General features: G+C 49.6%; 2 protein-coding genes and 1 pseudogene across 2 annotated transcripts in view; 1 reads left to right on the forward strand and 2 right to left on the reverse strand.

Annotated features, from left to right (window-relative positions):
- Window positions 1–4,290, forward strand: part of METTL3 (methyltransferase 3, N6-adenosine-methyltransferase complex catalytic subunit) — a 17,027-nt gene extending 12,737 nt beyond the window's left edge. The window contains exon 11 of the mRNA XM_061588140.1: window positions 1,742–4,290. Coding sequence (XP_061444124.1) covers window positions 1,742–1,853 — 112 coding nt within the window. The 3' untranslated portion in view covers window positions 1,854–4,290. The remainder of the gene's footprint in view (window positions 1–1,741) is intronic.
- LOC133368167 (5S ribosomal RNA) lies at window positions 2,262–2,380 on the reverse strand (annotated as a pseudogene).
- The window catches only part of TOX4 (TOX high mobility group box family member 4), a 27,582-nt gene continuing 10,543 nt past the window's right edge, over window positions 3,548–20,586 (reverse strand). The window contains exons 2-9 of the mRNA XM_061588139.1: window positions 16,431–16,499; window positions 15,207–15,449; window positions 13,036–13,299; window positions 9,199–9,477; window positions 8,569–8,649; window positions 6,813–7,496; window positions 5,190–5,353; window positions 3,548–3,906 (exon numbers count right to left, since the gene is read on the reverse strand). Of these exons, the coding sequence (XP_061444123.1) occupies window positions 3,843–3,906; window positions 5,190–5,353; window positions 6,813–7,496; window positions 8,569–8,649; window positions 9,199–9,477; window positions 13,036–13,299; window positions 15,207–15,449; window positions 16,431–16,499 (1,848 nt within the window). The 3' untranslated portion in view covers window positions 3,548–3,842. The remainder of the gene's footprint in view (window positions 3,907–5,189; window positions 5,354–6,812; window positions 7,497–8,568; window positions 8,650–9,198; window positions 9,478–13,035; window positions 13,300–15,206; window positions 15,450–16,430; window positions 16,500–20,586) is intronic.

The following is a 20,586-nucleotide window of genomic DNA, read 5'->3' on the forward strand; positions in this document are numbered from 1 at the left end:
TGTTCCCAGCCCTGCGAGAAACCCTGGAGAGCGGCTGCCAGTCAGTGTTGACCATATTGAGCTAGATGGACAAATGGTCTGGCTACGTATGAGGCATCTTCTGTTCCTACACCAGCCCAAGCCATGCAAGAGAAGGAAAGGTTTTTATGCCCTTTCCAAAACCCCAAATCTCCCGAATCTTTTGTCCAGATTGCATGGCAGATTTTCAAATCTCAAGGTAAGTTTTAGGATATGATTTTTTTAAAAAGGTTACTGCTACACCAGCGTGGCTGAAAGTACATCAGGCTTGTAATTGAGCTCCTCCTACTGTTGATTTAAAAAATCAACCTATGTTGTTAAAAAAACCCAACCAGCTGTAGCCTAGGGAAAGGTTCTTGATTGGGACTCAAACTCCCATCAGCCCCAGTCAGCATGGCCAATGGCTGGGGATAATGGGAGTTGTAGTCCAGCAACATCTGGAGGGCACCATGTTGGCTTCTCCTGCAGTAGTGTAGTGGCAAATTCAGAAGTGCAGGCTAACTTCATCTTAGTCACAGCCATGCCCCCTTTTTTTGCTGCTGGGTTAAGAATGAGATCCTTTTAAACCGTCTCCCACAACAACAAATATCCCTAGGAGTCAGTAAGCACAAAAGGGGAGAATGTTAGCTGCTTAGAAGAGTCTCCTCAGTGGCTGACTCACCTTTTACGCCGGTTGGCTCCAATCAGCACGTAAGGACAAGGAAGCATGCTAGAAGACTCTTCTCAGTGGCTAACACACTCCCCTTTCATGCTGACTGTCTCATAGGATGTTGGAGACATAGGGACCCTGCTTTGAAAAAAATAAGGGGTCTAAGACACACACCCCTGATCCTGGACAACTACACCCCTGTTCCCATCATAGGGCATCTAAAATGCCAGAGGTAGGATTGGCTAGGGCTCACATGTCATTATTTTGGGGGAATGGGGGGAAAGCAAGGAGAGCTCCCTATTTGATGTGCAAATCCCTGCAGCATACTTTTTTTAAAATCCCTCTTCCCCATCCCAATAGCCAAAGCTGCATCCTTCCACATCTGTCTCAGAGGCAGATGTGTGCCAGCTGTGACCCTCTGCATTAGCTCCCTGCTTAGCTATATGCATCAGGGTGGCTAGCCTGTGGTCCTTCAGATGTTGCTGACTACAGCTCCCATCGTCGCTGCCCAGGGGCCACGCTGGCATCCAGCAACATCTGGCAGGCCAGATTCCCGACCATGCTGTACACATCCTCCCTCTCCCAAACCGAACACCGCATCTCTACCTTATCCCTGCTAATTTAGTTCTCCCTTAAGTCACGCCGTCGTGGCCTTCCCCCCCCCAAGGAATGTTGGGGATTGTAGTTTGATCGTGCATCCCCCTTGAAAAAAAGAACTTCAGCTGCTGGGAACATGAAAGTTGCAACCCCTGCGTGGCATCTGCATTCATCTGGGGCAGGGCCTTCCGGGCTCGCCTTGCTAGGAGCATGACTACCTGGCTTTTGAGGATGGGGGGAGAGCGTGTGTCGCAAGAACATCCTCTGCAGCATCCAACACAGTGCCCAGCCAGATGCCTCTGGTAAGCCCACCAGCAGGTCCTGAGTGCAACAGCAATTCCCAGCAGCTGGTATTCAGGGCCTTACTGCCTCCAACAGTGTTACCTCCGTCCAGCGTTACAGCAGGGCCACTATGCAGGTTGTAGATCCCAGTCCTAGCTCATCTTTGATGACAATTACCTTTTGATTCTTTCCTAGGATCACCCTCGGTAACCAGCTGGATGGAATCCACTTGCTGGACCCAGATGTGGTGGCTCAGTTCAAACAACGTTACCCGGATGGAATCATCTCTAAGCCCAAGAACATGTAGAAAAGGGGGGGGGGGAGAAGGCAGCATGGGTAAGACCCCACTGCAGTGGACCAAGGCTTGTTTTTTGGGGGGAGGAGCAAGGAATGGATTGTATTCTAATCTTATAGTTTTGTAAATAAAACAAAAAGGGTTCCTTTTCCAAAGCCAGGACTTAAGAATGTGGGAGAAAAACAGGAGCAAGGCACCAGTTCCCGTGGGAAGTTGCTGCTTCCCTGCTCTATAGGCCGTTGTTGCTTGATAGGTGAACACTGTGGGGCTGCAGCGCCATTGATCCTAGTGTGCATTTGTTGTTATATGCCTTCAATTTGATTACGACTTATGGCGACCCTTTGAATCTTTTTTTGGATATATTCATAGGGTTTTCACAGCAAGAGGTATTCCGAGGTGGTTTACCATTGCCTTCCTCTGAGCCTACAGCACCCTGTATTCCCAGGCAGTCTCCCATCCAAGTACTAACCAGGCCTGACCCTGCTTAGCTTCCCAGATCAGATGAGATCGGGCATGTTCAGGGTAGTATGGCTGTGCCCCTACTGCTGTAAGAGACCAAACAGCAACCTTGGAAGTAGGTATATCCTTCACCTGCAAGGGGAACAGGATCAGGAGCAGTTTCTGGGGCGCGCAAGGGCAGCAGGGAGGGGACAGGCAAGGTCTTGTCCCTGGACTTTGGGTTATCCCACTGAAAGGCACATAGGATCAGCAGCTACATCTTGCTCCCCTCGCTCCCTTTTCAAAGGTGGAGCCGGGACAGGGGGAGATCGATGCAAAGTGAAGATAATTCCTTGCTTCTCCTGTCCATATCCTTTGAAGTTGGACAGTTTTGCTTTGGTTCTGCTCTGCCGGGTGCCTGTCGCCACAGGGCAAACTGCAGTGGAGGACCTGTTTGCCTCCATAGCCAGCATCTGGGTTGGGGACTCAAGAGAGCCCAGCTGCTACAGAGACTACCCCTCCATGCCTCTGCTTCTGCCCCCTAGTGTGGGGCTGGAGACAAGAGAAGCCTGACCTTACAATCTGCCTAATCAGCAGTCTGGGGTTGCAACGGCCATCAGGCACAGAGGGAGGCCCCATGCGGGTGCCGGAGATGGGGGGCAGAGGGCTGCTAGAGTTCTACGCTCGGACTGGCCAAATGCAGAGCCAAAACAAAATGCCCAGATCCTCTGTCCCATTCGGGAGGAAGGGATCGTTTCTCCCTCTCTGCATCTCAGTGCCAGGAGGAAGTGAACGAGATAATGCTTGTATTCCCTAAATGGTGATATTGGAAGGGGGAAGGATCCAGGCAGGTAACCTGTGACTAGGGTTGCCAGGTCCATGGCCTGATCCTGTATCTTTAGAAGAGAAAGTCAGCCAAGTGCAGGTGTTCTTGCAACACTGTAATGGGAAAAACCACAAGGTGGAATTCTCCCTTCCCCCTCCACAACTTTTAAAGATGCAGAAGACCTCTTGGTTGCCAGGCCTGGCTGCCAAGAAAGAAGCTTCAACCCCTCTTGCCGCTGCCTACCAACCCTCTTTTACCCTGGCTTTGGAGAATCTGCACGTAGCTTCACGGTAACCTTTTGGCAGCCTTGCTGAGAATTGCATCTCTTCCCTCCCTCCCCGTTCCCAAATTCACTCATCCACAAAATTCACCAGAGCTGAAGGATTCTTCCCTTTTCTGTCCACCAGCCCTGCCCCAAAAACAGCACGTAGCAAGCCCTGGCCAATATCCCTCTTCCAGCTTTAATTAGCTCCATCAACAGAAACATACCAACAGATGGCGTATAGAAAAAGAAAAATAAGGTGGGCAGAGTGTGCAGCACCAAACAGGACCATGTCTTCGCTTGTAGATGGGCTCCAGCCAATGAACCAATCCTGCCTGCCCACCCCATCCCACAGTAGCATGGCGATTTGTTTTTATTTTATTCTTTTGGTCGTCCTTGGAAAAAAAGTACGTAGGAACACAAAACTCGTTTTTCTCCACCCCACCCCCCAATTCCTGCCCCAAAAGGGTGGGGGCTATTTCACAAAGACAACGTTGTTGTTGGAATTGCGGGAGGCCAGCCAAGCTAGAAACACATCCCTGTGAAAAAGAGAGACGGAGGAAGGGAGGTAAGTCAGAGGCTTCCTAATATAAATCACCAGACATACTACAGGTAACTACACGCAGATACTAACGCCAAAAGCTTAACGCAGCAGGGATTGCAAACCTGTGGCCCTCCAGCATCAAGCCCCCGAGATCGCGACAAAGTGAAGCCAGCGCTAGTTGGGCTATTAAAAGCTTCTCTCTAACCCGACTGGCTGGTGCATTTTCTTTAGCCTGGTCTCAAACCATGTGGTTTGGCTTGTGTTTGCTAAGGCAGCTGACGCTATTAGCTCTGCTAGATATATTCAAGTAGGGCCTGTTGTGTGTGTGTGAAGTAGGGTTGCCAGGTTCAGGGCCTGAGACTGATCCTGTATCTTTAGGAGAAGGTAAAGTCAGCCAAATGCTGGTGTTCTTGCAACACTGCCATGGGAAAAACCACCAGGTGGAATTGTACCTTCCCCCTGCACAACTGTTAAAGATACAGAAGACCTCTTGGAGGCTGGGCCTGGCAACCAAGAGGTCTTTTGTATCTTTAAAAGTTGTGCAGGGGGAAGGGAGAATTCCACCTTGTGGTTTTTCCCATTACAGTGTTGCAAGAACACCTGCACTTGACTGACTTTCTCTTCTCCTAAAGATACAGGATCAGTCTCAGACCCTGAGCCTGGCAACCCTAGTGTGAAGGCTCATGTCCCTCCCTGATCTGTCTGCTGTGTGTCTAGTCCTCACTGTTGATGATGGGGGAAGAAGGTAAGCTGCACACCTTCCACTGTCAGACTTGTAAATCAAGAGGTGTTTCTTTAAGAGCTAGGATTGCACTCCAAGCAATTTCTAAGTTCAATGTCAGGGCCCTGGTCCTTACCACCACCCTACCCCAGAATAAGACCTCCTAACCCACCAGCTTTATGTCTGACAGTACAGAAGCATCCACTGTGGGCTCTCCTGGACAGAATGGCATTTCTGTTTTGCTGGAAACAAAGCCAAATATTGTTTTACCCGTACAACAATACTGTGCTTTTTTAAAGTTTTTTTTTTTTTTTAAGTAAAATAAAATCTTTTCTGGCTTCTAATGGCAGACAGGGTTGTAAAATAAAAATCTGGGCTGCTTTCTAATACGCACCTCCCCCCAAATCCAGACTTCTTTAGACGTGCCAACAAATGCAGCTCATATACCTCTTCTGCATCAGCTCTTTGAATGCTTCTCACCCTCAGGGCTATGCGGTTGGCTAGAAAAGGCAGCCAGCGCACAGCATCAGACAGAGCAGCAGTCCCCACTCACACACCTGCAATGTTTCACCACACACTCATTGCTGCAATATTCGTTATCCCAGTCGTTGTTGGCCACGGGTGGGTTGTCACAGCCTGCCCGGACGCAGCGAGGTCGGGGAGACAAGGCCACCGGTGATCCAGAGACTAGCTCCACGTGCATCGGCGTTGGAGACTCCACCTGGGAGTGAGAAGACAGAAGTAAAATAAACGTGTGCCTTGTTGGATTTATCCAGGCTTGCATCTAGGGCGAGTAAAAATTTCCTCCAAGTGACCTATATTGAGGGAGACTGCGTAAGGGAGAAAATAATTTCCTTTTCCTTCTCCTGTCACATCACCAGTTAGGTCATGTTGTACCTCTTCTGTTGGAGGCAGTATGCTTCTGAATGCCAGCTGCTGAGAATCTCAGGTAGGGAGGGTGCTGTTGCTCTCAGGTCCTGCCTACCTGTGGGCTTCCCACAGGCATCTGGTTGGCCACTGTGAGAACAGGATGCTTGACTAGGTGAGCTTTTGGCCTGATCCAGAAGTGAGACTCTGCCTTATGTTCATATGTAAAGGGTTGGACAATAAGCTTTGTGCATTTATTTGCAACCCGTTGGATCAAGCTCTCACACCCAATGCTAGCCAAAAGTAAGCTCTTGCCGACCGACAGAAAAATACAAAAGGAAGCATGTGGCATAGCCCTCCTGCAAACCAGGGCTAAGACTTTTTCCCCATGCAAGATTTCCACTTCCAGGGAGATTCTGACGTGCAGGTGCATGATGTCTATGCATATCTTAAGAGGCACTTCAGGGATTCTTCTATCGTCATTACTACATTTATACCCTGCCTTTCTTTCATCATAGAACCCAAGGTGGCATACCTGTGATTCTCAGGCAGTCTCCCATCCAGGCACCGACCAGGCCCAGACCTGCTTAGCTTCAGCAAGGTGGTGGCCTCATGTGCCCTCAAAACTTAAGGCAGTGATGGGAAAAACTGTGGCCCTCCAGATGTTGTCAGCCCCAGCAAGCAATGCCAACCACAGGGATAATGTGAGTCACAGCCCAGCCACAACTGGAGGATCACAGGCTCCCTGCCACTGCCTTAAAACAATAAACGATACAAAATACATAAAATGCTAATCCAGCAACATATTAACAAGGACAAATCCTACCCACCCCACTAAAAGACGAGTATGACCGTAAGAGGCAGCATTAATTAACCAAAGGCCTGGGTAAACAAAAAGGCCTAAAACTGACCAGGTTGTCACATAGAGGAGAGCCGGGATCTCATCGCGATCGTCCCAGAGTGCAGGACATGGAATAATGGGCTCAAGTTGCAGGAAGCCAGATTTCAACTGGACGTCAGGAAAAGTTTCTTAACTGTTACAGCCATACGACAATGGAACCAATGACCTAGAAAGGTGGTGGGCTCTCCGACACTCGAGGCCTCCAAGAGGCAGCTGGACAGCATCTGTCGGGAATGCTTTGATTTGGATTCCTGCATTGAGCAGAGGGTTGGACTTGATGGCCTTATAGGCCCCTTCCAACTCTACTATTCTATGATGCTATGACAAGGATGGTGCCAGGTGTGTCTCCCTGAGGGAGAGCATTTCTATGCACACACACACGCACGCACGGACTGTTCAAACTGCCCCTTACCTCTGGCACCACGTCAACGGGCTCTGGGGAAGCTTGGATCTCAGCGCTGGGCCTCTCGGGGCTGCCTTCTTCTGTCCGCAGGGCAATAGGCTGGATCTGCAAGGCGGGCGGGGGCAAGATCTTGATCTGCAAGGGGGGTGGCGGCTGCTGGAGGTTCAGGCGCACCTTCTGCTGCAGGGGCGGCTGCTGCATGGCCTGGAGAGGAGGCGGCTGCTGCAGAATGGTGACCGGCTGGGCTGGGGGCTGCTGAGGCATCTGCTGAAGGGGCGGGGGCTGGAGCCGCGGCAAGTGCATGGAAGTTGCTGCCGCTGCCGCCGCCGCCAGGACCGAGCGGGTGACGATCTGGGTGGTCCCCTGTCCCAGCTGGATCCCCCGCGAGGTCACCATTGTAGCAGGGATGACCGTCACCACGCCCCCTTGTGAAGTAACGGCCAAGGAGGAGGGCAGCATCTGCTTGGGGATGATGATCTTGGTGATGCTGGTCTGGCCCCCCGCCTGGGGCCCGCCCCCCGAGGTCACTACCACGGTGGGCTGTGTCGAGACGATGGTTGGAGGAGGCGGGGGGCTCTCGAGCGCTGGCGGGGTGGGCAGTGTTGGGGCTGGCGGGGAAGCCGACTCCACGGCAGGGGCTGGCTGCTCAGACGGTGAGGAGATGGGATCCAGTTCCACTGTTTCTACGACCGTCTGCAGAGAGAAAAATGGGCGGCGGGGGGGTTAGGAACTAGAGAAAAAACAAGCCAGGGTGGCTTCCTACCCACCATCCCTTTTCATTTGACGCTCAGGGACGTAGGCTGGCAGGTGGAGATTTGTCGAGCTTTAAAAAGAACAGAAAAAAACTAGGCAGTAAGGAAAAGTTGAAGACACGCAAGAGTCTTTAATCGAAGACTCTGTCAGTTTTGGCGTGGGCTGACCTTCTACCTCCCCATCTCTCTGCATCAAAGCTCTCCTCCCCAGGAAGGAACAAAATAACGGTTCCCTTCCCAAGCCACATAAGAGAAGGGTGGGCAGGAGCCTGAAATAGGAGAAGCTACGTGATTCGTTTCTCCTCCACCGGGCACCTGCAGACCATTGAGAAGTGGTCCCTGGTCAGGCCCGTTCATCACACAGACCACAGACTGGGCCATCCAAGAGGGGGTGCAGACCAGCAGCAGAGAACACACAGAAGGTTCCACCTTCACAGCTTGGCATCTCCAGCTCAAAGGTGACGGGAAGCTGCCTGATCCCAAATCAGACCCTTGGGTCCATCTAGCTCAGTAGTGTCTACACTGACTGGCAGAGGCTCTGCAGGATTTCAGACGGGAGTTTCTCCTAGCTCTATTTGGGGATGCCACTGGGGAATGAACCTGGGACCTTCTGCATGCAAAGCATACGCTCTGGCCCTGAGCTATGGCCCTTCAAGTGATGGGACAGAAGAGCCTTTTTTGTTTGTATTTTAATTTAATTTTTTTTGCACCATGGAGAGTTGCTGCAGGTCAGTTCAGGGCCAGATGGGGAAAAGGATTCTCTCAACCCGGCGCCTTCTACCTGCTTTGGACCTCAGCTCCTGCTGTGCTGGCTGAGGCTGATGGGAGTTGCAGTCCAAAGCGGCTGGAAGGTGCCAGGCTGGCGAGGGACTGGTCTACCTGGAATAAGAGCAGTGGCTTCTTTTCTTTCCTCCCCAAGCCAGGCAGGAGAGCGGGTTGCAGGACAGCATCACGCAGGAGCTCCCAAGAGACAGAGTAAGGGCAGCTAAGGCAGGAAGGGCCCTCCCTCTTACCTGACACTCCTGGTTGTCACGATAGGCCGCCAACGCTTTCAGATATTCCTTCTTTGCCGCCTCCGTTTTCCGCTTGTATACCTGGCAAAGGGGAAGGCAGGCAGGCTGTGGCAGAGGCCCTCAGACTCCCCCATTCAAAGCATGCCACTTTTCCCGCACCCCTCCGCAGCAGTTTTGCCCACCCCACCTCCCAAAATAATTAAGGCTGGGGCTGGCGAACCTTTCGCCCTCCGGATGGTGCTGGACTACAACTCCCATCGTCCCCGACCCTTGGCCGTGCTGGTGGGGGCTGATGAGAGCTGGAGTCCAACTACATCGGCAAGGCCAAAGGTCTCCCAGCCTTGGATCAAAGGCAGCAGAACTACCGAACGCCACAAGGACGCGAGGCCCAGGGGCAGGGCTGCAGAGAGGACCCGGTTCATCTGCTCAGTTAGAAAAGAGCTTGCAATCCGCCAAACAAAGTTCCCCCAATTACTTGGCAGGCTTTTAAAAGATGCAGATCCCCCCAGCTGCAGAAGCTCAACATCACACATTCACAACCTGCCAAATGTTTCCTCTTTGCCAACCTCCAGTTCTGCTCCCTCCCCGCCCGACTCAGCCCGTCCCTGCCCAAACCCTTTAGACACACACTTGTTTCTGCTCCTCCCCCAAGCTGTCCCACATGGAGGCGACGATCTTGGAGACCTCGCCGAAGGTGGCTTTGGGGTTCTGCCCCTTGATCGCCGCCTGCGTGTCGCGGAAGAAGAGGGCGTAGGCCGAGACGGGCTTCTGGGGCTCATTGGGGTCCTTCTTCTTCTTCTGTTTCTTGGGGGGCTTCTGCTTCTTCCCCGTCTCCAGCACCACCGGGGGCACCGCGACCGGCGTCGGCGCTGCCAGAGTCATCACCGTCGGTTTGGCAATGGAAACTTGCTGCGGGAGACAGAGGGAGAAGGTTGGAAATGGCTCCGTAGAGCAGAGGCCATGGCAAGACCGCGGTGCCTTTGCCCGAGGCCACAAAGGAACAGATTTCGCTTGGCTCGCTGCAGATTCCCATGCTGTCTAGCAATGGGTATAGAGAGAGAAAAGACAGCTAGGTTGGGCTGGCAGCATTAAAAAGCAACTGACAGGAAATGGCCTAACCACAGCACAACAGCAGGCAGTTTTCATATGAAACCACGATAACTGAAAAGGAAAATAGAACTGAGGGGGCCCTCCAGATGCCGTGGAGCCACTCCTCCCACCATCTCTCTCCGCTGGCCATGCAGGCTGGGGCCGATGGGAGCTGGAGTCCAGCAACATCTGGAAGGTCACAGGTTAAAAGCAAACGTCCTGGGAAATATTCCCCAAAATGGATAAAATTCACTAAGGGCCCACCCAACACAGGACAGTCACAATATGCAAGCAGCGGGCTGTGCATATGTAAAGCGTTTGTGTTCTAAAAAGAATGCAACCGAAAATAACCCTCTGCTGCTGCACGTAGATCAGCCTTCCCTAACCTTGGTCCTCAGATACTGATGGATTATAAACCCTGACCTGGAGAGAGTCCTGAGGGCCAGAGAGGCCTAGAATGCCACATTTGGCCCCCAATGAGGTTCCCCACTCCCCCACTCCACTCTAGCCACTCTCCACACTGGTACTTTTACATTCCCAGTAATTCTGAGTCCAGCCCTGTAAAATAGTTATCTTTAATCCCCTTTTTAAAGAGATGGTGGGCTGAGAGATGGCAGCTTGCCAAAAAGTTTATGGTGGTAGCAAAGATCTCAGCCTTTGAATTCTGGGGCAACATTAAGCAACGTCGTTTCACTAGGTCCCTAGCATCATAGGGATGGGTTAGGGAGAGGTAGAAGAAGCCAATGTGGCTTCACACAAAGCTTAGAGATGACCCGAAAACAAAAAGGACATACACAGGAAGTGGAAGGAAGGCTGGGCCAGAAAGGAAGAGCATAGACAGGTAGCACGGAATTGCAGGGATGGTGTCAGGAAGGCTGAAGCTGAGAATGAGCTTAAATTAGCGAGAGATGCCAAAAGCAACAAAAAAGATTTCTTCAGGTTCATCCATAATAAAAGACAGAGAAAAGGAATGGTGGCACAGATACTCAATGAGGATGGCAAAATGGTAACAGATGACAAAGAAAAGGCAGAAGTGCTCAATTCCTGTTTTGGTTCAGCCTTCTCCCAGAGAGCCTAATACCTTCTTGGGAAACATGATGTTGAAGGGGCAGGACTGCAACTTGAAATTGATAGACAAACGGTCAAGAAATACCTAATCACTTTGGACAAGTTCAAATCTGCAGGGCCGAATGAACTGCATCCTACAGTATTGAAGGCGCTGGCTGAAGAACTCTCTGAACCATTGTCTATTATCTTTGCGAAATCATGGAGGATGGGTGAAGTGCTGGATGACTGGAGGAGGACTAATATTGTCCCTATCTTCAAAAAGGGCAAAAAGGAGGAAACTACAGACCAACAATCCTGGCATCAATCCCTGGGGAAATTCTGGAGCAGATTATAAAGCAGTCAACCTGTAAGCACCTTGAAAACAATGCAGTGATTACTAGAAGCCAACATGGATTTAACAAGAACAAATCCTGCCAGACTAATCTTATCTCATTTTTGATCGGGTAGCCTCCCTCATAGACTGTGGGAATTCTGTGGACATAATATATCTCGACTTCAGCAAAGCTTCTGACAAAGTGCCCCACGATATTCTGATTAGCAAGCTAGCTAAATGCAGGCTGGATGGAACAGTTGACTACAAAATCATACTCAAAGAGTGCTTATCAATAGTTCCTTCTCAAACTGGGGGAAAGTAACGAACAGGGTACCACAGGGCTCAGTCCTGGGCCCAGTGAACTTCAACATTTTTATTGATGACTTGGATGAGGAGGTGCAGAGAATGCTTATTAAATCTGCAGATGATACAAAATTGGTAGCTAATACCCTGGAAGACAGAAACAAAATTCAAAGGATCTTGATAGGTTGAAGCACTGGGCTGAAAACAACAGGATGAAATTTAACAGGGATAAGTGCAAAGTTCTATATCTAGGAAAAAGAAACCAAATGCACAGTTACAAGACTTGGCTCAGCAATACTACATGCAAGAAGGATCTTGGGATTATTGTTGATCACAAGCTGAATATGAGCCAACAGCATGCTATGGCTGCAAAAAAAGCCAAATGCTATTTAGGTTGCATCAACAGAAATATTGTTTCCAAATCGCGTGAAGTATTGGTTCCCCTCTATTTGGCACTGGTTAGGCCTCATCTTGAGTGCTGTGTCCAATTCTGGACACTGCACTTTAAGAAGGATGCAGACAAACTGGATCAGGTTCAGAGGAGGGCAACAAGGATGATCAGGGGACTGGAAACAAAGCCTTATGAAGAGAGATTGAAAGAACTGGGCATGTTTAACCCTGAGAAGAGAAGACTGAGGAGAGATATGATAACACTCTTCAAGTACTTGAAAGGTTGCCACACAGAGGAAGGTCAGGATCTCTTCTTGACTGTCCCAGAGTGCAGGATACAGAATAATGGGCTTAAGTTGCACGAAGCCAGATTTCAACTGAATATCAGGAAAACTTCCTAACTGTTAGAGCGGCATGCCAATGGAACCAATGACATGGGGGGGGGGGGCTCCAACACTGGAGGCATTCAAGAGGCAACTGGACAGCTATCTGTCAGGAATGCTTTGATTTGGATTCCTGCATTGAGCAGGGGGTTGGACTCGATGGCCCCATAGGCCCCGTCCAACTCTACTATTCTATGATTCTATAAGCATAGGATGTCACCCGCATTTCCTCCATGGATACAACTTGCTGGAGAGAACTGCAACTAAATTAGTGGGGAAAGTATACGGTACTAAAAAAACACACAGAGCAGCATGGGACCTCCGGGGAATAAGCCAAATCAAACCATGAAGGGATGCAAGAGGGGAAGACTTTATTTATCGATAAAATATTTATCCAGCCCTTCAAAGAGATCATCACTTTGGTGGACTCAGAGGAGCCACGGCAGATGCTTTGCATGTATAAGATCCCAAGATCAGCTCCCTCCTCCTCCAGTTCCATAGGTGATGAACGGCCACAGCTAAGTAGCACAGAGCATGTTTTGCATGCAAGAAGCTGCAAGTTGTCCCTGCCATCTCCATTTAAAAGTGTTTCAGGCAGCAGGTGATAGGAAGGACCCTTTGCCTGAGACCCTGAAGACTTGCTGCAGTCAGGACTAGGTTAGACAGACTGAGAGTTTGACCTGGTGAAATGCTTTCTACATTCCCATTTCAGCTAGCAAAGCTACGAAAAGCCTCTGTCAGGCACCCCAGCAGCTGCAAGTCAGAGCAGGAAGCAGAGGACAAGCTGGACCAATGTACTGACCCAAAGGCAGCCGCATGCGTCTGCATGCGTGCGCATGTATACAGAGTCACACACACTGACTCTAGATGTCAATAGTAGCTTCACAGAACCCCCCTCAAGGCCAGTGAGCCAAGACCCACCCGCCTGATCTCTTCCGTTTCTTCCTCGTGCATAGAACTGGTGGGCGACGGGGTGGGCGAGAGCCGCTCCTCCGGCAACTGGGCTGTGGGGGGCAGGATGGCACTGCCCCCCAGGCTGAGACCCAGCTGAGAACTGAGCTCTGACTGGTCGATGGTGGTCAGCTGGCCGTGCCCCATTAAGCCAGCGCTGATGTCCGTCATAGGCACGTCGATGGTGACGGGTGGGTTGGCGCTGTACTGAGTCCCCATGGGGTGATCCAAATCCTGCAGGTGGGGATAAGTGAAGAGGGAGAGAGAGGACACACAGTCAGAGTGATGTAGACAGTTGCAGAAAGGCAAACATTCAGGAATCTCTGTTCCAGCCAGGTCCTCTGTTGAGAAAGATGTCCAAAAGCTCCAGTCCCCTCCGCTTTGGAAAATATATTTTTATTACATTTATATACTGCCCCATAGCCAAAGCTCTCTGGGCGGTTTACACCAATTAAATATATATATATACACCCTTCCTCCCATCAGTAGTCTCTTGAAATTGTATCTTCTCTTATTTCACTTGGAATGAGGTTCAGAAAAGACCGCACCTCTCAGCCAAAGCATGTGCCAGAGGTCTTGGGGGGAAAGCAAGATCTTATCTCCCTCACACCGAGGTTTGGAGACACAAAAACAGCACACTATTTCCTGCGGCACAAGTGAATAAGCTTGTGGAACGGCAGCTATGAACTTGACCAGCACTGGCCGAAACTGTTTATTAACTGATCATAACAATTTACTTTAAAAAAGAGAGAGAGAAGGATCTTAAGAGAATGTCTAACTGCACAAGGAAGCTGGCCAAAATTAGATGGAATAGCTGCAAGTAACATGTGTTCAGCAATGAGAGACACTCCTGTTCAGCAACAGGAAGTGCTCCTGTTCAGGATTTCAGGCTACTGTGCCCTCTACAAGGATACTCTGTTCGGGGTGTCCCAAGGCTGACAGAAGCACAAAAAAATCTTGACCACACAAGCAAGGTGGCAACCCCCACCCCACCCCCCCCAAAAAATAACAGCTCAAGGAGGGCTTAGCACATTACTCAGTAGCGACAGAGTATTGTGTGCCTGTTGGAAAGGAAAACTGGGAAGGGCTATAGCTCAGTGATAGATCATCTGCTTTATATGCTGAGGGTTCCAGGTTCAATCCCCGGCATCTCTAGGAAGGGCTGGGAAAGGCTTCCTGCCTAAAAACCTGAAGAGCTGCTGCCAGTCAGTGTAGACAATACTGAGTTAGGTGAACTTATGGTCTGAAGCAATATAAGGCAGTTTCCTACGTTCTGGGGAGGGAGGGGAGGGGAGAGACAGACAGAGAGAGAAGAGTAGAATGCCCTGCTTGGAGGGAGCGGCTCGCTGGAATCTTGAACAGGAGCATTCCCATAAGGAGAATACACTGCAACATTTTGTTGCAGATCTCATTTGTAAATACTACTGCTGCTATTGTCTGTCTCTATTGTTTTTTCGGCACCTATTGATGATCTTCCTTTTTCAACATGCTCTTTAAGTGGAGGTCTTTAACCCAGGCTGTATCTGTATTGGATTTAAGATGCTTTTACATATGAAAGAGTTTATTTTATTTTTAATTGTTATCATTGTTTTTATATATGAATTTGTGTAATTGTTTTTATTGCTGACGTTTTTATTGAGAAATCACTCTGAAATATTTTATGAGAAGTGATTAATAAATGGAATTAAATTATATAACTACTGCTAAACACTGACCACAAAATTCAGAGACTGGCAACTAGTTGGGGCCCATCACAGCGCTGAGAAGCTATCCCACCCCATTCATGCAAATGTTTACTTTTAACTGCCAGAGCAGCACAACGATGTCTGGAATCACATTGGGTGGAACAGCTTTGGTGTTCCTGACATTTTCCTCTACGCTTCTGAAGCCAGCTCTGAGGAGGTTGATTATCACCTAAGAATAGAACCAGTTTGCCTTGGGCTGGAAGAACTCCTTGAAGAGTACGGGTGAATAGAAAGCCAACATACAGTCACCTACAACCTGATTTAGTCCCCAAAGGCATTGCACTGTCAATCAGTGGCATAGTCCAATTATTGCAAAATCAGTCTATTCCCAGAGCGTCCCCCCCCCACCGCACTGCCAACTCTGCCTCCCAAAGCAACACAGAACGCAGTACTCACCATAGCCAAGCTGCCACTCAGAAGCCCACCCCCTTGCTCCATAAGGCCATGGCTAATGCCCACGGGTATGTCAAGTGCCTGCACCCCATACTGGGCGGAGAAGGTGGTGTCTGGGGCGGTCACAGGATCGCCCAGGTCCTCAAAATGCCCAACCACATCAGAAACAGCCAGGGAGGGATCGGCGTCCAGCGCTATGGGTGGGATCTCGAACTCTTCGTCCCCAAGGCTTGGCGTGTGGAAAGTCTGAACAAGACAGAGATACTTTAATACAGACAGACAAATTTAGGAAATGCACCCTAAGCTAGGTCAGATGTCACCCCTTACGCCCAGTACTTTTCTGAGTGAAGAAGCTCTGCAGACTCTGTGGCAGAGATGGAGAGAGAATGAAATTGTGGTTCAAAGGTGGTTCTTAAGTTCATATTTTCAGAACAAAGTGTTTCTGAACTGAAAGAATTTGCAAGCTTTTAAAGCTCCTGAAGATATTTCACTCCAAAACAACTATAATTCAAGTCTTGCACTAGTAAGCACTGGAGACTGTTCTCCTCCTGGAGTGGGGAACCTGTGCCCCGCAGGCCCAACTTTTGGCGCATGAGGCCATTTTGGGGAAGCCACACCCACAAGCCCTACACATGACAATCATACATGACATAAGGTGTAGGGTGGGTAAGGACGGAGCTTCAAAGGAACAATCAGGAGCTTAAAGTGGGCCGCTGTTTGAAGCAGCTTCACGCTGCTCCTCAAAACCTCCAAAAAACAGCCTTGCAAAGTGCTTTCAAACAGCTGTACTTTGAAGTCCAGACAATCAAGGCTTAAAAGTGCAGCATTACTTGACATCACTATGAGGTCAGGTGATTGACAGGTGGGCAGCCCCTCTGTTAGGGGCAGCTCCTTTATCTGTGCCCCTCTCATCACTTGGGCTCCTTAAATCGACACGATCTTGCCTTCTAATTCATACCACCCTTTCCTACCAAGTTTGGCCCGCCAGGGGTCAGGGAGATAACAAATTTCCCCACCCCTGAGCTCAGACAGAGGCCCTCCTTATCACCTGCAATCTTTTAACTGGAGGTACTAGGGACTGAACCAGGCACCTTCAACGTGCACCGCATGTGGTCTGCTGTGAGCTATGAATCTCCCTTGATTCCTGGCATTCAGCACACATTCGTCATATTCGGCACCGCTACCACCCCCACCCCTCCCTCAGCCTCTGCAGGCAGCCAATCTCACCTCGGCCCCTGACAAAAAGGGGTGCGTTGTCCCGGTGATAGCCAGGTAATTCTCATTTCCTCCAGGGAACTTAGGAGAGAAGGGAAAACATTAGCAATCCATCACAATTTCTTGACTATACACCCACCACCACGACCGCCTCGTGACCAGTCAACTATAGCCAGACAAATCCGCAGTGTAGCCCCAGTCACACATCAAGAGCACATCAAACCATCACTTATGGCCACCACTTCTGCAGCCTTAAAAGCTCATGATTCAGAATCTGTGAGCAAGCAGGCGAATGAACTTCGACCTGGGTCTCCTCAGTTTCCGACCCTAGCCACTCTACCACCCTGAGAATAACGCTGCCTTGTAAGTCGACAGCTCAGTGCAATTCAGCAAAGGTGGGGAGGAGGGAATGCAAATGCTATCAGTGGTGCCAAATCTGCCCCTAGGATCCCACCAGTTGGCATGGAAAGGATGGCTACAGACCATCCACATCAGGCAGCTGGCTACCGTGTCACCAAACCAGCCTCCTATCACAGACCCTTGTGCAACATTGTCTGGCCCAAAGAACCTGGCCAAGTAGGTAGCTGTTTCATGGCACAGAAATGCTTTGGAAGCAAATGGGATGACGACTAAAAGAGATTTCACTTCTACAGACGTTTTCTGTCTGCTTTCCCCACAAAGCCAAGTTTCCCTGGTTATCAGTGGGAAGGAACCGGATATGGCTGTTCCAGTTATGATAACTCAGACCCCAAAGGTCCAAAGCTAAGGGTCACCAACCCACAAGAAGAAGAAGAGGGGAGAAAATCAAACTGCTGTCGAGCCTTGAACAGGATTCAGCACTCAAAGCTTTTCACGGCGCAGAGGCCAGCATTTTCTCCTCCTAACACCTGCAGACTGAGCAGAGGCTGGTAATCTTAGCAATGCAGAAGAAGCTTAACGACCCAATCCATCACCCCTATCAGATTGTTACTCTCTGAACTGCAGGTCCTGTGCCGTTCTCTTTACGTTGCTTCAGCTGGGCCCAATGAACAGATTGGGAGCCTCTGATTCTGCACCAATGCTGGCTGAAGTGAAGGAGGTGCGGATCTCATCGATCCCTTGGACTTATCCGCAATTATTAGCCCATGGGGGGGAAGGGCTGCAGTTCAGTGGTAAAGATGTGAAGGCCTGGGGGGGACAGAAAAATTGGGGTGGGAGACAGAAGGACCTGGCTTTTTTCCTGGAAAAATTGGGGGGAAGCATGCCCCCCATGAAAATATTCCATTTCCCCCGCGGGGCTTTCACATCTTTACTCTGTGGTAGAGCACCTGATTCGCTTACAGAAGGTCCCTGGTTCCTTGTTTAAAACCCTGAAGAGCGGCAGCCAGTCAGTGATTGATATTGAGCTAGATGGTCCGACTCAGTCTAAGGCGGCTTCCTATGTTCCTACAAGCAGGGCTGGGAGGTACATTAACATCGCAGGATTGGAAGGAGCCTTGGAGATCTAGGACAGATCCCCTCACTTTTTGGAGGCCCATGCCAACCGCTGTGGCAGGACCACAGGCAAAAGTGGGTGGAAGCAATGGTGAGAGCGCCGCAGGGGAACGCCCGACGCCGAGTGCAGCCGCGAACATCGACTCCGCAGCGGTGAGAGCGCCGCGGGGGGAACTGTGAGGCGTTCTTCCCTGGCTCTCCCTGTCAGGTTCCTACCTGCTCGTGGTTACTGCCTGTCTCTAGGCACCACCAGGGACTCCACCAGTCCGGACTGCTCTCTCTTATGATTTCTCTCCCCGCTCTAGCACAGATCTCAACAGATCCCCCTGCTAGGCAACCAACAGTAACGTCCCAATACTAGTATTCCCAGAGACTCTGAATACTGGTATTGTTATTCTCTTCACCGCTGCCACCATTTGTTACAGTTCCCCTTCAGCCTTGGTCATTACCTTACCCTCCCTTCTGGTCTGTGAAACCCCAGCCAAGGATCAGGCCTTTGGTAAACCAAATTAAGTATTTATTACAGATAACAAAGCTAACAAGATTAACAAGATTTCTTCTTAAGGCACATAAGCATATGGTTTTACTCAATACTAATCCGAACTCCACCTCCCTCCTGGTAAACAACTCTCTAAACCCCACCAAGCAATCCACTCTTTCTCTTCTCCCCCCAGATTCCACAATTCACCACCTCACATTCCCCCAGATTTACCTGTCATCCTTTCATTTATACTGTCAGCCATTTTAAACATTCAGCCAATCATCAAGCATTCTATTGCCCATTCACTCCCCCTCCTCTTTCACTACTTACTCTAAACAACCAGCACTTACCATATATACACTAATATATAGGAACATCACATTTCCCCCCCCCCTTAAACAACGGCAGAGTATTATTCCTGTTCCAGGATTTATACGTCGCGTTAACAAATAAAAGTCTCTATGGGGAAAATGTCTTTCTTTGTTCCTCTGTCTGGTCACGTCACTGCAGTCCCAGCCACTTGCCTGGAAAGTCCATCGGCCAGTACATTGTCCTTGCCTTTGATGAACTGGAAGTCCACTTGATAGTCCTGTAGGGCCCAGGACCACCTCTGCAGCATAGTGTTATGGTTTTTCATAGTCTGCAACCATAACAAGGCCCGATGATCCGTAGTCACTGTGAATCTTCGTCCCCACACGTATGGGCGCAACTTGTTCAGTCCCCACACGACCGCTAGGCACTCCTTCTGGACTGACGAATAGTTTTTCTCCCTCGGCGTCAGCTTGCGACTCAGGTACACCACTGGATGTCTGGTGCCTTCTCTCTCTTGTAGCAAGACGACTCCCAGCACCAGGTCCGACGCATCTGTAGCCACGATGAATGGTTTGTCATAGTCTGGTGCTATTAATATGGGTCCTTGGCACAAGGCTTGCTTCAGTAGATCAAAAGCCTTCTGACATTCATCCGTCCATACCACACGCTCAGAACACTTCTTCTTTATTAATTCATGCAAGGGGGTTGCTATTTCCCCAAAATTTCTCACAAACTTCCTATAAAATCCAGCCACACCCAGAAATGCCATTACTTGTTTTTTGGTTAAGGGGATCGGCCACGCTTGTATTGCCTCCACCTTGCTCCATAAGGGGGTGATTTTCCCACTCCCCACCTTATGTCCTAAATAGATTACTTCCTTTAGTCCAAACTGGCATTTCTTAGCTTTTATTGTGAGGCCTGCTTTTCTTAAGGCCTCCAATACTGTTGTCAGGTGTTGGACATGCTCAGGCACCGACTTGCTAAAAATGGCCACGTCATCGATATAGGCCACTGCAGAATCTGACATGCCTCGCAACACAGTATTGATTAGCCTCTGAAATGAACTTGGTGAGTTCCTTAGTCCCATGGGTAAGGTCACAAACTCATATAACCCATCTGGTGTACTGAAGGCAGTTTTGGCTCGGGATTGCTCGTCTAGTTCCATTTGCCAAAATCCTTTACAGAGATCTAGTGTAGAGATAATGGTTGCTGCCCCCAATAACTCTAACATTGCGTCTACCCTAGGCATAGGATACGCATCTGGGACAGTAATTTTATTGATTAGCTGATAATCAATGCAAAACCTTGTCGTTCCATCTTTTTTCGGAACCCGGACAATACTTGAGGCCCAGGGACTGATGGATTCCCTGATCACTCCTAATTCCAGCATCTCTTCCACCTCCTTTTTGATCTCATTCAAAACTTTCCCATTCACACGGTACGGAACAGATCTGATTGGGGCATGATCTCCAGTATCAATGGAATGTATAACTATACTGGTTCGGCCAGGTTTGTTGCTAAAGAGATTCCTATAGGTTTTCAAAATTCTCAGAATCTCTTCTTTTACTTCCTCCTTCACCTCCTCTGACCATTCCACTTGATCTACCCCTCCTTTGTCTTTGCTTTCCTGTACCAAATCTGGAAGTTCAGGCCCACTTCCCTCAGGGAATACGGTAACTTGCAACACCTTTGCATCCCTGGTATGGTAAGGCTTTAACATATTTACATGAACCACTTTGCTTTTGTTTAATTGGTCTGTGGTGATTACATACGTCACTGTGTCAAGCCTTTCTCTGATGGTATATGGTCCTTCCCAGTTAGCCTGTAATTTGTCATGTTTCCTGGGTATGAACGCCATAACCATATCTCCCACATCATACACACATTCTCTGGCTGTTCTGT

This window comes from Rhineura floridana, chromosome 11 (assembly GCF_030035675.1).
Source record: "Rhineura floridana isolate rRhiFlo1 chromosome 11, rRhiFlo1.hap2, whole genome shotgun sequence".
In the NCBI taxonomy this organism is placed as follows: Eukaryota; Metazoa; Chordata; class Lepidosauria; order Squamata; family Rhineuridae; genus Rhineura; species Rhineura floridana.